Source organism: Macaca fascicularis, chromosome 2 (genome assembly GCF_037993035.2).
Source record: "Macaca fascicularis isolate 582-1 chromosome 2, T2T-MFA8v1.1".
Lineage (NCBI taxonomy): Eukaryota > Metazoa > Chordata > Mammalia > Primates > Cercopithecidae > Macaca > Macaca fascicularis.
In genome coordinates this window covers 128,561,083-128,578,701 of record NC_088376.1, presented here as the reverse complement: position 1 = coordinate 128,578,701, position 17,619 = coordinate 128,561,083, and the positions used below count along the sequence as shown (strand labels likewise).

Here is a 17,619-nt window from a genome sequence, read left to right as displayed (position 1 = left end):
CTTTTTTCATCACTGTACTGCAACCATGCTGGCCTTTCTGCCCTTTCCTCGACACACCAGATCACACCTGTATCAAAGCCTTTGCCCTTCCCTCTGCCTGGATGCATTCCCCATCACCTTTGCATTCGCCAGGCTCTTCCTCATCACCTAGCTAAAATAGCTTCCCTACTTTTCCCTTGCTTCCTCCCTCCATGACACTGTCTAAACCTTTAACCTATGTTGCTCCGAGATACCTTCTGATCCTTCAGTCTATAGAAGAATGATTTCCTCCTGACACTATATGCTGTATTTATTTATATACATATTTGTTTTCTGTGTCTCACAGTAACATATAAATTCCACGAGGGCATGAGCTTTGTCTTGTTCACAAGTGTTTCCCCAGTGCCTGAACTAGTGCCTGGCATATGTTGGGGCCTCAATAAATATTTGTTGAATAATGCCATGGCATTATTCATGGCAATATGTAATGCCATGAATACACACACACATACATATACAGATATATATATAAAATAACAGATTATTATAGTGGGATTTGAACAGTAAGATTCCATCAATTAATTCTAACAAAAACATAAACTATAATGTCTACTAAAAATTTTTGAGCAAAGCCTTCAGAAAGGATTATCTCATTCAATACACACAACAAACTTATGGATTAGGTGCCATTGTTGTCCCTATTTTGCAAACAAGGACACTGAGAAATAGTAGACACTAAGGAACCTGTCCAAGACCACAAGTTGGAGAGGTAGACCATGAACCTAGCATTCCCGCTCCAGATCACTGCTCTTTAACAGTATGTGATACTGTCTCTATGTTTCCTGTGCCTGACACTTGATATGTAAATTTAAAAGTTGTGAACTACCTCAAGGGATTTGTCATCACCTGCCAGGGGAGGCACGAAATGGGGACAAATTAGGAAACAGTGTAAGAGTATCTGACTTCTTTAACCCCAAGGCTCTAGCATGCTGATTATGAGAAGCAAACATCTATAATATAACCATTATATGCCCAATTTGCAGCTATTTAAAATATTCAGATTTCAGATAGAAGAATTTTGTACACTAAAAATACATTTTGCCCGAGTAACGTGTGTAGTAAGTGTTGAGTGTTTTTGACTTATGAAAATTATGAATATCCAGTATAGGTGTGGATGCGGTCATTCACATGGGCAAATGATCAGAGACTGCACAGCGCTAAGAACTTTAGGGCCACTAGGCACATACAGTTGGTTATTTAATTCCTAGGCATAGGGAAATATCCTTGCTTATTATATGGGAAAACATTGATGTTAAATCACCACCACAGGTAATAATGCCTTGCAAAATGAGCTCTGTTGAATGTAACAGCAGAAATCACATTTTTTGCTCTCTCTCTTTTTTTTTTTTTTGGTCTCATAATATTTAACATAGGCTCCTAGTACACGGTACATAGTTGCTGCTTGGCTTATTTTCCTTTCTTGACTAATGTGTAAACCACAGTCTGCTCATTGCTTCTACTTTGTTGACTGAGATTGGACTAAAATGTTAGATCCACAGCCTAGCACCTGAGCTAGGTGACTTTTGTTCTCTGGATGCTCTGCATGATTTCATAAGAGGAAGTGTTACATTTGTCAGCCACTGAGAAGATGACCAGATTAATTCAGGGGGAGAATTTTCTAGCAAATGCAGTGTCCTTTCTTCCTAGTCAGAATTCATGGATGGCCTCTTTTTGCCAAACATATTAATTACATGAGGAGCAGCAGCATTTTAATCGCTGGGAGATGTCCAACCACAGATCTTGGGCAGTCAGATTTCTCTAGTGATGTGTTTATGCAGCAGGTGTCATTTTCTTTAAAGAGCTTTGGAACTTGCCGGTTGTATTGAGGAACACAAGAATTTCAAGACCTGTGATAAAAACACAGACCCCTTAGGATCTGAGCTTAAGGTGGATACATTTTTAGTATTTACTAGAGTCCTAAAAGCTGCTGACTGTGAATGTTGTCTGTATAAAATCCAGTTCACCTTTTCTATTCAGTGCATTGTCAAAAATGGTATAAAACTCTCTCTAGGTGACCCAGCTGTGCTTGTTTTTCTCTCTCTCCCATTTGGGGTTCCCAGGCACTAGAGTGTGGCAGTGAGAATGCTATTGTGTTGTGTTAGAAAGAAGTTGCCTTTACCATGTCCCTGTCTGGACAGATGAGGCGGCAGAGTCTTAGGTACGCCAGCTTACTAAACAGGTTATTTTAATTACACCTGGATGTGGAACTTCCTGTTTTAGTTGACTGATGGTTTGTTGTGCCTTTGTATTTTCTGCTACAGGCACAACCCGATCTCCCAGAGAAGGAGAAGTGCCTGGCGTGGACTATAACTTTCTGACTGTGAAGGAGTTCTTGGACCTCGAGCAGAGCGGGACTCTTCTGGAAGTCGGCACCTATGAAGGTGAGTTACTTGTATGACAGCATAAAAAGCTTCTCTCCTGGGTACTTCAGAGGAGCCCAGAGCCATGCAGGCAAAAATGTTTTGTGGAATCTGGAGGTCTAAACAAATAACAGGAGATTGCAGTTCACTTTAATATGACGAATAATAGCTAAAGTCTGTGGAATAAGGCTTTGTGGAGCTCTTTAAAAATAGTTTTTGTTTTTCTCTAGGAGTTTTCTTTTTTAATTTACCTATTCAAGTGCGCAGGTGTGTTTTGTTTTTTAATATGGACATGTGTGGTATTAGAAAAGAAGGAAGAATCATGGTTAATCACAAAATGTGACCCTGTAAGTAGTGTTGTTTTAATCTTGAAGAAATAAAATGTCACTTTCCTACTGATTGATTTTTAATGTATTTTTATGTGATTCATAAAGCAAACTATTTTTGTTTGTTTGTTTGTTTGTTTTGAGATGGAGTCTCGCTCTGTCACCCAGGCTGGAGTGCAGTGGCATGATCTCGGCTCACTGCAAGCTCTGCCTCCCAGGTTCGCGCCATTTCCCTGCCTTAGCCTCCCGAGTAGCTGGGACTACAGGCGTCCGTCACCAAGCCCGGCTGATTTTTTGTATTTTTAGTAGAAACGGGGTTTCATCGTGTTAGCCAGGATGGTCTCAATCTCCTGACCTCATGATCCGCCCGCCTCGGCCTCCCGAAGTGCTGGGATTACAGGAAAGCAAATTATTTTTAAAATATGAACTTAAGTAATCTGTGTATACCTGTCTCCCACCTGCCTAATTTAGGATTCAATATTATAAATAATCTGATTACTCTTCTGAAGTTGATATCAATACAGACATGCATGTGCATGTGCATATATACATGTGTGTATACATGTGTGCATGCATGTTGTATGGATATTCCCATTTCTTCCCTGTTTTCCCCAAAAGGCAGTATACAGTACATGCTGTTTGGTACCTTGCTCTTTTTGTTTAACAATATGTCTTAATAGGTCATTGCAATTCGGTAATAAAGCACTTCTGGTTTTCTTCTTGAAATATAATTATAAAAATTTTATTTCCTTTGTATGGGCATACCATAATTTATTTAACCACTTCCCTCTGAACAAATATTTGAGTCAATTTCAATGTTTCATATTTCTAAACACTGCTGAGTTGAATGACATGAATGTATCATTTCACATAGGTGCAAACATATCCATAGGATCAGATCCCATTGCTGGGTCAAAGCCGAATGTGGTGGAAAAAAGTCATGTTTTTCTGAAAACAGTATTATAGCTTGATTACTTTTTGGAGTGTTATTATTGTTTGAGGCAGAAGTGGCACAATCATACTATTAACTAGGACAGATTATTAACTTGGTCAAGTTATTATGTGTATCTCTTTACTAACTCTTTAAAATTTGGATTTATTAGGCATTCACAGGAACATTTTAAAGATTAGGCATAAACATAAAGGGTAAATACAAAGTAGATTATTATTTTATTAGGGACATTCTAGCTTTAATGTGATAATTGCTCCTGTTATGGTGACTAACAGTCATATCATGATCATGAATCTTAAAGATGCTGTTTCTGGTTTGATATTCTTTGGAGAAGGGGAGGAGCATTGTCTTTGTACATACTGCTCGTTTCCAAATTGTGAATATACAGTAGACAGTGTATATTAATCAAACTCCTGCTCATGAAGTCAGGAATTTTTATTTGTTTGTTTTTGAGTATTGCTAACTATCAGTTGGCTTAGTTTCCTGAAACTACATGTTGGGATGTGACTGGGTGGCTGGTGGGCTGGGCAGGAGTCCGAGAATAATCGAGGTCTAGGAGTGTATAGAGGGAAGGGAGGGGGACTGCGGGAAGGTACAAGGAGCTTCTTCAACTTGTTGTCAGCATGCTGTCCTCACATGTTGTACATGTGAATTGAGCTAAAACTTCAGTGGCCATGGATAGAGCATGTGTGACTCCTCTTTGGTTAGCAGAGAGAGAATTGTCCTCCTCTGAAATCAGTTATGCCCATCTGGGGGGCTTCAGTCATCAAATATACAAAACATCTATTTGCATTTTTGGAGAGGCTGGGGTAGGAATGTTTGTACAAAGCAAAAGAGGATTGGGTCGGACAGGAAAAACTTGTGATTTAGGCTCCAATTTAACTTGAAAGATGGAAAGTAAACTCGCTTTATTCAATGTTAATGGAACAAATGATATATAGGTGGAGTCAGTTCTTTTTCTCATTTAATTTTATCATTGCAACAGAGGCAGCTATTATCTTCACTGAATTTTTAGATGGAGACACTGGAGCCAAGTGGCATTAAATAACTTTTTCAGAGTTGCACAGCCAGTTCTAGAATGCTAGAACAGGAACCAAACCCAGCTCAATGTGACTCTCAGATCCTACACTCTTTCCTAAAAACCCCAAGAATATCCTAGATGTAACTAAAAAGCTAAGGAAAGTAGCCATTAGTACGTGAAGCTAACTTCCTTGTGTGTAGCAACAGAGGAATGTTTTTCAGAAAATGTCTGATTGTCTTATAGAAAATGGTGCCTTTGTGAGTGTTGCGTCGTTATTTTGGAACTGGAATTTTCTTAGGTGCAGGATTAATCTTTTCCACTTCTAACCCATTTGACTGTGCAGTGTTCTTCAACCTTTGGCCTATTAGCAATGAAATTTCCCTACCACATGAGATGGCTCATAAGTTTTTTTTTTTTTTGGAAACAGAGTCTCACTCTGTCGCCCAGGCTGGAGTACAGTGGCACAATCTCGGCTCACTGCAACCTCTGTCTCCCGTGTTCAAGCGATTCTCCTACCTCAGCATCCTGATTAGCTGGAACTACAGGTGCATGCCACTGTGCCCGGCTAAGGTTTTATATTTTTAGTAGAGTTGGGGTTTCACTGTGTTGGCCAGGATGGTCTCAGTCTCACGGCTTCGTGATCTGCCTGCCTCGACCTCCCGTGGTGCTGGGATTATAGGCATGAGCCACCGTGCCTATAATTTTTTGGAACTGACCCGAGTATACTATATTGACTCTTAAAAACTGAGAGCCAAATGGAATGTTTATTAAATGCCTTATGCCCTCAGAGGAGTAGGGCTGGAAAGACATTTAGAGAACTTTCTCTGTCTTTGCCTCTCCTGGATAAGTCCCTTGATGGTGGCTGCTGTCTATTGGTGGACACTAACAAGCTTGCAAGCCCTGCTGTCACACTGCCTGAGTTTGATTCTCAGCCCTTTTGCATTGAGCTGTGTGCCCTCCGGCAAGTTACTTAATGCTCCATGTCTCCATTTTCCCATTGGTAAAATTAGGATAATAATAGTGCTTCCTCAGAGGTAGGGCTAAATGAGACAATAATTGGAAAGGGCTTAGCAGAGTGTCTGACACATGTAAGCTCTCCATCAGCGTTAGCTCTTGTATTTACATGCACCTAGTTCTAAATTGCTCCCGTAGTGGATCCCTTTCCTCTCTACTAGTCAGTAAACCAGCAGATTTGCCAGTGAAATGTCTTTATTTACTTCCCAGGTACTCACCTTATTTTTTACCCTCCTGAAATTGCTTTCTCCACACCTCTACTGGTTCCAGAGAGGAAAAGTCTACCACAACAACACAAAGCACTCTTTAAAGCACGACATGTATAAATGTTTAAGTAACAGTAATAAGCGTACATGATGGAATAGTTCCTACAGTAAAAGACTTAAAACTAGCTAAGTCCTAGTTGCTTCCCCTCTTCCATATAGGTAACCATTATTAAAGATGCTAGTGCAAATGTCTGGAAAACTTATATGTACACAGCATATATGTATATCTTGTTTATTTCACTCTGGTATTGCCCTTTGCCCTTAACACAGCTTGGAGATCTTTCCACATTACCCCATACAGTTTCACCTCATTCTTTATAAATGCTGCATAGTATCCCAGTGAATAAGTGTGTGTGTGTATGTGTGTGTGTGTGTGTGTATGTGTGTATATAAAACTTATTTAACCAGCCCTCTGCAGATGGACATTTTAAATGTCCCCTGCCTTACCTCCCCCTTCTGTTTTTGGTGGTGGTGTTATAAACAGTGCTTCAGGTATCTTGTTATACAATTATGAGCATAACTGTAGGGTAAATTTCTGGTAGCACAGTTTTAAAGCAAGCCTTTTAATGCATATATAATTTATTTCAACAAGTATTTATTGAGCATTTATTTCAGGCCAATAATCTCTTCTTAGTTCACATGGTAAACCAAGGATAGAGCTGGGATTCAAATTCAGGTACTCTGGCTGCAGAGTCTATACTCTTCCCCCACTCAGTCTTGTGAGGCGGATTAAACATAAACAATTTTGTTGGGCATGGTGGCTGACACCTATAATCCCAGCACTTTGGGAGGCTGAGGTGGGAGGATTGCTTGAGCTCAGGAGCTCACAGCCAGCCTGGGCAACATGGCAAAGCCCATCTCTACAAAAAAAAAAATACAAAAAATGAGCCAGGCATGGTGACGTCCACCTGTAGTCTCAGCTACTCGGGAGGCTGAGGTGAGAGAATCACCTGATTCTGGGAAGTTCGAGGTGCATTGAGCCATGATCACACCACTGCACTCCAGCCTGGGCAACAAGAGTGAGACTGTATAATATATAAACGAATGAATGAATGAATGTAAACAATTTTAAGAAAAGTGATGAATGGGTCGGGTGTGGTGGCTCACACCTGTAATCCCAGCACTTTGGGAGGCCAAGGTGGGCAGATCATTTTAGGTCAGGAATTCGAGACAAGCCTGGCCAACATGGTGAAACCCCCTCTCTACAAAAAAAAAATACAAAAATTAGCTGGGCTTGGTGGTGCATGCCTATAGTCCCAGCTACTTGGGAGACTGACGTGGGAGAATCACTTGAACCCAAGAGGCAGATGTTGCAGTGAGCCGAGATTGTGCCACTGCACTCCAGCCTGAGTGACAATGTGAGACCCTGTCTCAAAAAACAAAAAAAAAAAAGAAAAAAGAAAAGTGATGAACGTTCTGAGAGAAACTACACAGCGCTCCAGAAGCTTATAGGAAGGGCACACCATTTCTTCTAGTTTTGGCAGACACCCTGGAGGAGGCAAAGCTATGTGAGGACTATATTTCTGCCACTTTGGGTCAGGTGAGAGGCTGGGAGATGGTGTTTGAGTTTAATAGTCGGCATGGGTGGTGGGGCCTGAATCAACAGAGAGTGATGTGATGATGAACCAAGAGAGGGTTAGAAGGGTGGCTTCTAGAAAGGGGAGGGAAGCAAGCACACCCTGTTTCCCTTAGAACCACTGCTGTCCCATAAGAACTTCTTTCCTTGCTGGTAATGTTCAATATTCTGTACTGTCCAGTACGGCAGCCGGTAGCCACCTGTGGCTCTTGTGATTGAGAAACTGAGTTTTAAATTAACTTTAATTCAATATAAACTCATTTAAATGTAAGTAGCCACACATGGCTGGTGGCTCCAGTTTTAGAGTTAAAGCTTCTGAAAGGAAGGTTAAGGACCTGCTCAGCAAGATCTTCTCTGTCCTCACAGCTGACTTCACAAAGCAAAGCATGTCTTAAGAGTTAAGCTCCTTTCAGAAAGAAGCATCATTTTGATCCTCCCAAAGAGGATGTTATGCAAAGGAGTGATGATCTTCTTTTGTGGATACATTCTTTGACAGGCGAGATGCAGACAAATAGAGTGAACCAGTGAAGCCTCAAGGCCCAGTAACCTTCAGAATTCTCTTTCAAGCCCAATATTTGCTTGATTGAGATTGGTAGGGATGTAGGACTTTACAGCTGGAACTGCAGTAAAGTTAGTTTCTTCAGATAATAGAACTGAGTTCCAGAGAGAGCTTGGTTTAAGATACTGCAAGGAATTAGGAACATAGCCTGGCCAAATGTTGCAGGACTGGGATGCTTTTATTTCCCTGTTGCCTGAGAAGTAATGCTTCTTTTGTGGCCTCAGTTACTAGTTTGTGAGTTCATTCATGTATTTATTAAAGATAAAATGCTGAACAAAAGCAGATATGGTCGTGGTCACTGTCTTTATGGGTCTTAACTGTCTAGTGGACAAGACACATTATTTAAATAAAGAAATAAATATCCAATTTTAAGTGTGCAAAGGTCTTTAAAGGAGACCATAAGATGGGGAGAGTGGATGTCTATGGAATTGAGAAAAGGTACCCCTGTAGAAGTAGTAATTGAAGTGAGGTCTGGTGGGTGAGCTGGAGTTAGGTTGCTGGATTTCGCAAATAAAAACACGGAACACCCTGTTTTGCATATCATCTGGCAACACCAGTTGGAGTTGGCTTTGGACCACATTGGTGATGGTGGTGGTAAATAGTCAGCTGAATCTAGAGATATTTATGTGAAAAGCTGAATTTGTTAATGTATTGGTTATTGTGAGAAGGAGGTAGAAAAGACAGATGATGGTAATCCTGCTAAGATGACTCCTAGTTTCTGTCTTCTATAACTAGATAGATAGTGGTACCATTTGTGAAAATTAAAAAATACTAGAATTGGGGTAGGTTTGACGGGCAGAGGCTCCATCCTGAAACTTTCTATCCCCCCCAGCAACTGTAACACTGAGAGTTGCATATACTCCCAGCAGAGTAGAGCCCCTTCCTAGCTATGTAAGGAATCTGATTATCACCCCTCACAAGGCATAGAAGTTATTAGTAGAGTTTGTCATTGATTTCCACTTTATAATTTGAACCAGCTCCTCATTCTGCCACTGAACAGAATTGGCATCATAGCAAGGCAAAGAAGACAAGAATAAGCACATCTTTCCAACTTGGGCCAACTTCCTAATTGTGGCACCAAGCTGATTTATTTGATATGGTGCTTAAAATAAGTCAGCGGAACCATTTCCCTTTTCCCTTGCCTTTCTTGTTTGTCTGTTGACATTTTTGCTCTGCAAGACAGGTCACTGCCTCAGCCATCCCTTGGGACTTCTCTAGGAGACAGTTTACAAGGAATGAACTGTTCAGTGGAGGGTGAGGGTCCAGACATGGCTGTTTTGCAAATGCCTCTGTGTAGAAGAGGCTGATTACACACTTTGGGCATTGCAAAGGTTTTCCTTCCGCGTAGAAGTGCAGTGCCAGGGTGACATTTCAAACTGGAGTTATGGGTTGCATATTTCTGCATGTTAATTAGGAAGAGGATGTCAGCATTCAATAATGTTGTTGTTTTGCTTCCTAGAAGGTCTGCAAAAAGGCAGCTGCCAATGGTTTAATTTTTGGGGACACAGAGGTAAAACAGGGGTGAAGAGAGTTCTTGTTTCTGGTTAAAGAAAACGAGACTGTCTGGAGTCCTGTTCTTTGGCAGGCCTTAGAAGCAGTCTGTTGTGATGAGCTCTGTTGGCAAACTCTGCCGTGGAATGTTCTCTGTTGATAATGAAAGTGACCAGATGAAATCTGTGCTATAATTGGCTGTTCTTCTGCTTATGAAGATGGGGAGGCTGGAGAAGCTTTCTTTAATTCCCTGCTTAGAGATCCCCAAAGGTTCTTGGAGTTAAAAGCATAGATGTCAGAGACAGACTAATCTGTGTTTAAATGCCAGTCATCATTTTTGACTTGTGTGAATATCAGTTTCTTTATGTGAAAATGGTAATATTGATGCCTTTTTTTTTCTGTAAGATTGTTTATGAAGATTAGAATAAGTGAATATATGGGTAGTGATAATCGGTGCACAATAAATGTAACTTTAAAAAATGTTGTTATTTGAATATGTGTTTTGATAATACACTCTTCTACACGTTAACCCTATTATCTGTCTACAACATCAGGCCTGACTGGAGACTGCCAGAGTTTATTATAGGCTAACATTGTGCCAGGCACAGTGCTGGGTGCTTTATACACATTGTCTAATTTAATCTTGACAAAAACCCTATTAGGTTGCCATGATTTTTATCTTTATCCTATGTGAACTGAGGCTGAAGACAGAGAGGTCCCTTATGTCACTCAGGGTCATAAAGCTCTTATATTGTCCTCTTTGATCTGGTATTAGAAGCCAAATGGCACTGGCAAGGACAAACTGCTAATTATAGGACAGTGGTGTATTGCCCTTCTGTGCGTGAACATCGTATTTTTGTAGGGTGGGGCAGGTAGGAAAAGGAAGAGTAAAAAGAAAGGATTGCAGTTTTGTGAAGGAACTATCGTGTGCTGAGCAAGCAAGTAGCAAAGTGAAGTGAGGCAGATCTTGGTAATTCAGATGTAATTGATGGACTGGAAAGAAAGTGTTGTGAGTCATGCTATTAAAAACTGGATCCACAATACAGGTTTTTAGGAGGATCCCAGGCTGGAATTCATGTGCACGCTCTGCACTTATTCATTTACTCATTCTGCAGTGAATTACTGGGTAATAGTATGTGCCTGGCACTGTGTCAGGCCTGAGAACACAGTGGTACCCAAAATCAGATGTGGCCCCTGGCCTCTTGGAGCTTATAGTCTAGAGGTGAAGACTGGCACTAAATAATTAAACAGTCTGCTATGTACAATAAAGGGCATTAGGAAGGGGAGGTACATGGTTCCTTGAGAACATATAAGAACTGATAAGGACAGCTTTGATCTAGTCTTTGGGGTCAGAGATACTGTTGCTGAGGATAAGCAGGCAGTAACAGGGTGAGGAGCAGAGGGAGGAGTGAGTGCAAGAGCTATGAGGTGGGGAAGGGGGCACAGTTTACATGCTGGGGGCCAAAAGGCAACCAGTGAGGTCAGAGCAAAAAGAACAAGGTGAAGGCAATCAGGACAAGTGCTTGGAGAGTGGGCCTGGGGCAGACCTCTCAGGACCTTGAGGCCAAGGCAAAATCAGATATGCTGGATGTCCATGTATTCATGTACTCTATACATATTTGCAATATACGTAAAGAAAGTAAGGTTTTTGTACCCCTCCCCCCCAAAAAAAAACCATTTTTGCCCCATTGGGGGTCATATTGCCCCAGTTAAAAATGCATGCTGTAGATTCCCAGCCATGGGTAGTCACTACCATCCTGTTCTCGGGCTTATTTTCAAAAGCTTGTCTCGTAGGAAGAAGACAGACAAGTACCCCCAATTCCCACCCCCATCTACCCTGGACTAGCCATGTAACTCCATGGCAGGCGTTTCTGCCACTTTGGGCCTCTATGTTTGTCGTCTGCAAAAGAGGAATGATTTTCTGTCTCCCAAATGGCTTTGCTACACAAACAGTGATCCATGGATCTCAGGCCCACCCTGATCATTATTTAATGTAATTTAATTGTTTGCACATTGAAGCTTGACAAAACTGATGTATGCCATATAGAATGATTGCGAAGATCATGTTTCAGTCCAATTTTTACTTTGTATTTCCCATGCTTGGCATTAAAAAGGTTCTCTGTAAGGAAATGAATGAATGAATGAATGAATGAATGAATAGTAAATTTGTATAATTTGAAAGCCATACAGATTTGGTTCATCCTAGCTTAAATTCCAGGGTTACAATCCTCCTTAAATATTTTATAAAGCTCTAAAAATTGATTCGCAGTGCCTATTACTTTTTAAATGGGTGTCAGAAAAATATTTTTTTTGGCTTTGTCCTGGCCAGAGATTGTGCTTCTTAATTAAGGCCAGCAATGGCTTCCTCTTAAGTCCTCCTTTGCCCTCCGCTTTCCTCCCTGGCCGCCCTCCCTGTTGAGTTTTGTTGTAGAACCAGTTCTGAAAATAGCAGCAGAGAGAACAAGTTTCCACTTGGGAGGGAGCCCAGCCACTGCAGGAAACGTGTGTTGGATAACGCAGAGCCTGTGGGACAATCAGGCACACGGCTCCTAGACACTGTGCAGCCTACCAAGTGATAGCCCCAATTAAGTTTTTAATCACTTATAATTTTTCAGATGATTTTTATTTAATACCATTAAGTAGCGCATATTGTCTGTGAGGTTTGTGTTTCTACATGGCTAGACATTGTAAGGTTTGTGTTTCTGCTATGGCTAGACTTTGCTTGATTGTGACAAGAGTGCAAACCTTTGCAGAAGGTGGAGTGTTTCTGGAAGGTTAGAGTCATGAACTCAAATGCCTGAGGGGCCATACAGGTCAGGTAAGAGGGTGAATAGTCTGCGTAAAGGCAGAGAAGATCAGTGGTGACTGTGGCAAACTGGAGCATACGTGACCCATCCTGCCCATTGCTGCACGGTAAGGACAGTTCGCAGCAGAATAAGACAGCCAGAGTTGAAATAAGACAGCCAGAGTTTTTGTCCAAAAGCCCAGGGCCAAAAGCAAGTCCTCCAAAAATCAATTCACTCAAAGGCTAATCTGTGAATTATTGAGGACTTTTTGAAGTTTGAGGTTTTCTTACATCTACTCATGCCTCTGCTCATGCCCCTGTATCTGCCCATGCCCTTGCATTGCTGCAGCCTTAGGGCACTGTTCTAGATGGGGTCCAAGATCTTAGTCTGCCAAGGGTCAGGCAAAACCAAGAGGGGGAGCAAAAATGTCTCTGCAGAAATCCTTGATTTAGTATGTTCATGTGAATTGGCTTTAGACACATACTTGCTTTTCAACGTCCTCTATAAGAGATGGAGTCCCTGGAACCAGACTTTACACTTTGTCAAGCAGGGAATCCAGACTTCAACTAGAAGCTTTCTAATTTAAAATGTTGGTCACTAATCCAAATTATTTTAAAACAGTGGTGTATGAAAGTTTGAACACTCTGCAGTTAGAAAACCACTAGACAGAAACTTTTCTATAAAGGTTGTAGGTTTCAGTATGGGAAATAAGAAATAGTGGAGAGATTTGGATAATAACAACACCGTCTCATATTTAACACCTTATAGTTTACAGAGTACCTTTGAGAACTCTGCGTTAGTTAGCTGTCACAATCCTATGAGGTTACTACAGCTGGTGCTACCATTCCCATTTCACAGAGAAAGTACTAGAGAGACTGAGTGTAGAAGACTTGGTTATTTGGTTATTGACAGGTTTGCTTGCTTAGTGCTCAGTTACCATGTGTGGCACTTTGGGTACGTGATCTCTTTGATCCTCAAAACAATGTAGTATGGGTGTCATTTTAAAGATTGGAAACATGCAATAGCAACTTTAGGTAGCATTTACCTACCCTCACCATAGTGGCAGAATTCAGCATAGGTTAAAGGCAGACCGTCTCATTTTGTCCTCCTAACAGCTATTCTAGGTGTAAACTAGGTTCTCTTGGAATCCCAAGTTAAAGGAGGACAAAGACTTGCCCAGAGTCCCACAGCTAGTTAGTTAGTAGTGGGCTTTCAACTCTGAGCTGTCTCTTCCAAGCCTTTTACCCCATGATATGGTGTGCCAAGGCTCTGCAGTGTTGCTCATGGGCCACTCATTAGATTAAAGCCAGTGAAATTGCTTATGTTTGACAGTTTATATCTTCTACAACAGCAGTTTCATATGGTTCAACCTAATATTATCTACTTTATCTGCCTCCACTCAATGTTAAACTAATTTTCAGAAACGGGAAACCATTGTGAACAAGTGGATTTTTCTGGGTTGTATGTAGTTGCATTGACAAATCTGCTAATCATTTATTAACTTAAGAAAGATTTTGAACTTGAAAAGTGAGGATGGGTACCTAATGGAAAATTCACACATATATGTCAAATTTAAGTGGAACTTTTATTTTCCAAGCACTTATTATTTCTGCCATAAATGCAGATGTTGAAGTTTTAATTGACTTTAAATGATTAATAATTTTAGGAATGCTACTTCAGTTTAATGGCACTGAAACTGAGTGATATGGTTAGGAAATTATACATATAAAAATTATGAGGGAGGGGTTCCACATCTTTCAGTAGAAGTTTCTTATTTATAGACATTAGCCTTAGTTTAACATCAGACTCGAAAATGTACATGATGTCTTGATATAATAATGATTGTAAGGAATGAAAATTAAATTCATTAGAGCCTAGTCTCTCTCCTTTTTTTCTCACTGTGCAGATTATTTTTAAAATAGTTAACAATCGTACTTTCCTAAACTTCACTAGATAGTCTTCAGTTAATGAGAAAGTTAACAGTTTGGCCTAGTTACTTACACCTTCAGTGAAGGCATGAGACATCCTTTGATACAGCCTCCATAGAAATGCAAGATTAAGTGCATTTCTTGGTTGACACATGTGCTAATTTCTTCTTTGCTCAAGTGTTAGCCCCTAAAGACATGCGTGAGATGCCTTTCTTCAAGCTGATTCTACTCAATTCCAGCGCCTTTAAGTTGAAAACCTGAAAGAAGATTTTTGAAGATATGGATAGATTACTTCCTATGAAAACACTTCAATGATTGAGTTGAATATAAGCCACCAGAATGTTCATATCAGGTTTCTACCTGGCACCCTTCAAATTTGAACATGGTGCTCTTTCATGTACTGCATTTAAAAAATGTTGAGTTTTCCTGCTGATACAGACTATTACACTGCTCTCAAAGAAAATGGGTGTGTATCTCTATACATTTTGATGATTCAAAAAACGTTTTTAAAAACTATTAAATCTTTTTCTCTTAAAAAAGAAACCTTATTGCCAGGTGTGGTGGCTCATGCCTGTAATCCCAGCATTTTGGAAGGCTGAGGCAGGTGGATCACCTTAGGTCAGGAGTTCCAAACCAGCCTGGCCAACATGGTGAAATCCCGTCTCTACTAAAAATACAAAAAAGTTAGCCAGGCATGGTGGTGCATGCCTGTAGTTCCAGCTGCTTGGGAGGCTGAGACTGTAGAATCGCTTGAACCTGGGAGGTGGAGGTTGCAGTGAGCCGAGATAGTGCCATTGCACTCCAGCCTGGGTGATGGAGCAAGACTCCATCTCAAAAAAAAAAAAAGAAATCTTATTGATAAGAATAAAGGCCAATAGAAGCAATTTTTTTTTTTTTTTTTTTTGAGACAGGATCTAGTTCTGTCACCCAGGTTGGAGTGCGGTGGCACAATCTCTGCTCACTGCATCCTCGACTTCCCAGGCTCAAGAAATCCTTCCCTCTTCAGCACCCCCAAAGTACCTGGGACTACGGGAGAGTACCACCAAGCCCAGCTAATTTTTGTATATTTTTTAGAGATGGGATTTTACCATATTGCCCAGGCTGGTCTTGAACCCCTGAACTCAGGTGGTTAGCCCGCCTCAGCCTCCCAGTGTGCTGGGATTACAAGCATGATCTGCTGTACCCTGCTGAGAAATGAATTCTTTATCTCTATATCTCATGAAGACCAGGCTATTACTGTCTCCTTTTGCGTTTTTTTTTTTTTCTTTTGGTGCTTGTGTAATAAAATGTGTTTCTTATATAGCTATGTACTGAGGTTAGACAATGGGGTTGGATCCTTGGGAAGAAAGAGTGTGTATAGGATTTATTATTATTTACAAATTCTGCTTTACTAAGCATAGAATTACAAACATTAGTTAGGATTGATTCAGTATCTCAAAATCATTTCCTATCTTCCTGGCCTTGTTCTGAAAGATGCGAAGTGGTAAATGGAGTGATAACATTCTAAGGTTGCCGGGCGCGGTGGCTCAAACCTGTAATCCCAGCACTTTGGGAGGCCGAGACGGGCGGATCACGAGGTCAGGAGATCGATCGAGACCATCCTGGCTAACACGGTGAAACCCCGTCTCTACTAAAAAATACAAAAAAAAACTAGCCGGGCGAGGTGGCGGGCGCCTGTAGTCCCGGCTACTCGGGAGGCTGAGGCAGGAGAATGGCGTAAACCCGGGAGGCGGAGCTTGCAGTGAGCTGAGATCCGGCCACAGCACTCCAGCCTGGGTGACAGAGCGAGACTCCGTCTCAAAAAAAAAAAAAAAAAACAAAAAACATTCTAAGGTTGATGTCTTTTATCATGTAGCCACTGAGTATTATTGTTATCAACTGTGTTTTTCAAACTTTGATCTTGATGAACCACCCTTTATGATTTTGTTCATATGGAGAACACGTATTATTTATTTAATGTTATCTTTAAAATAACTTTTAAAAAATAGCTTACTTTTTAACTTTTCAAAAGGAAACTCTTATTACTGCCATCACTGTTATGTATTCAGCTGATTAATTTCTTATTATATAAAACTGTCTTTTTAAACTTCAAGTGAAAAATAAGTCAATTTTTTAAAGTATTGCTTTTTTTCTTAAATTCTAAAGGCAAACTTTGTATTGCTATCATAACTTACCAGTGAGATTTCTCTATGGCAAATTAAAAATATATGTTATCTATTAAAATAAAAAAATTAAAATGTAAAAATCTATATATGTACAAGTGAGAATCACATAGCACACTATAGAGGGACCTAAATCAAACTGGGAAAGAGTGGCTGAAAGTGAAGATGGGCCACTACTGGAAGAGTGACCCATACTGGGTGCCACCATTGACACAGGGTTTTCTGTTAAAACTTGGCAAGGGTTTGTTCCTACCCCTCACGACTCTGAGAGTCAAGCCTGCCATTCAGCTAAAGAGGCGCCACGTGGGGTTTACTGTCTTCTTTTTTAAATATTGCCCTGGTTCCCTCTTGACGAGTCCCCTTATTAACGGAAGGTGACCTCAACTTTTTAGGCCTGTAAGGATGCCGGCAGTAATGAATTTTTTATCTTCTGTGAGTCTTGCTCTAAATTGGATTCAGCATTATGCTGGTGCATATATGTAAAAAGATTGACCAATTGATATTCAAATGTAATGAGGAGGAAGGTTTACTATTCAGCATAGCCTCCTTTGTTTTTAGCCCTAGTAGGTTCTTTGCACTAAAACAATACAGCTTTCCTCTTCCCATCTGAAATCACTGTGTCTAGCTGGATAGGAAAGACATCTTTTCTAACCCACTCCAGAAATAAAATACAGTTTGTTCTGGTTTTCTAGTTTAATTTTTTTTAATGTGACTAGAGATTTGGATGTGAAGTCTTAAAAAAAAAACAAAGTATTCCTTTTGAAACATGCAAATGTGTCTCTCCATCACCTAGGAAACTATTATGGGACACCCAAGCCTCCTAGCCAGCCAGTCAGTGGGAAAGTGATCACGACGGATGCCTTGCAAAGCCTTCAGTCTGGCTCTAAGCAGTCGACCCCGAAGCGAACCAAGTCCTACAATGATATGCAAAATGCTGGCATAGTCCATGCGGAGAATGAGGAGGAGGATGACATTCCTGAAATGAACAGCAGCTTTACAGGTAAAGGTCAGACCATGTTGCCCTCAGTGGACCTGGGGAAGGGATGACAAGGAGGCTTTTGCATACAGTTTTGAAAAGGATGCTGTTCTCAAGAGAGATTTTGTAGGGTCGCCAAAATTCAAACTTGGACCACACAGTG

At 40.7% G+C, this 17,619-nt stretch overlaps 1 protein-coding gene across 50 annotated transcripts in view; it reads left to right on the top strand.

Annotated features, from left to right (window-relative positions):
• Window positions 1-17,619, top strand: part of MAGI1 (membrane associated guanylate kinase, WW and PDZ domain containing 1) — a 677,437-nt gene that overhangs the window by 532,909 nt on the left and 126,909 nt on the right. For all 50 annotated transcript variants that reach the window (XM_074032628.1, XM_074032621.1, XM_074032638.1 and 47 more), the window contains exons 3-4: window positions 2,301-2,420; window positions 17,274-17,480. In XM_074032628.1, the coding sequence (XP_073888729.1) occupies window positions 2,301-2,420; window positions 17,274-17,480 (327 nt within the window). The remainder of the gene's footprint in view (window positions 1-2,300; window positions 2,421-17,273; window positions 17,481-17,619) is intronic.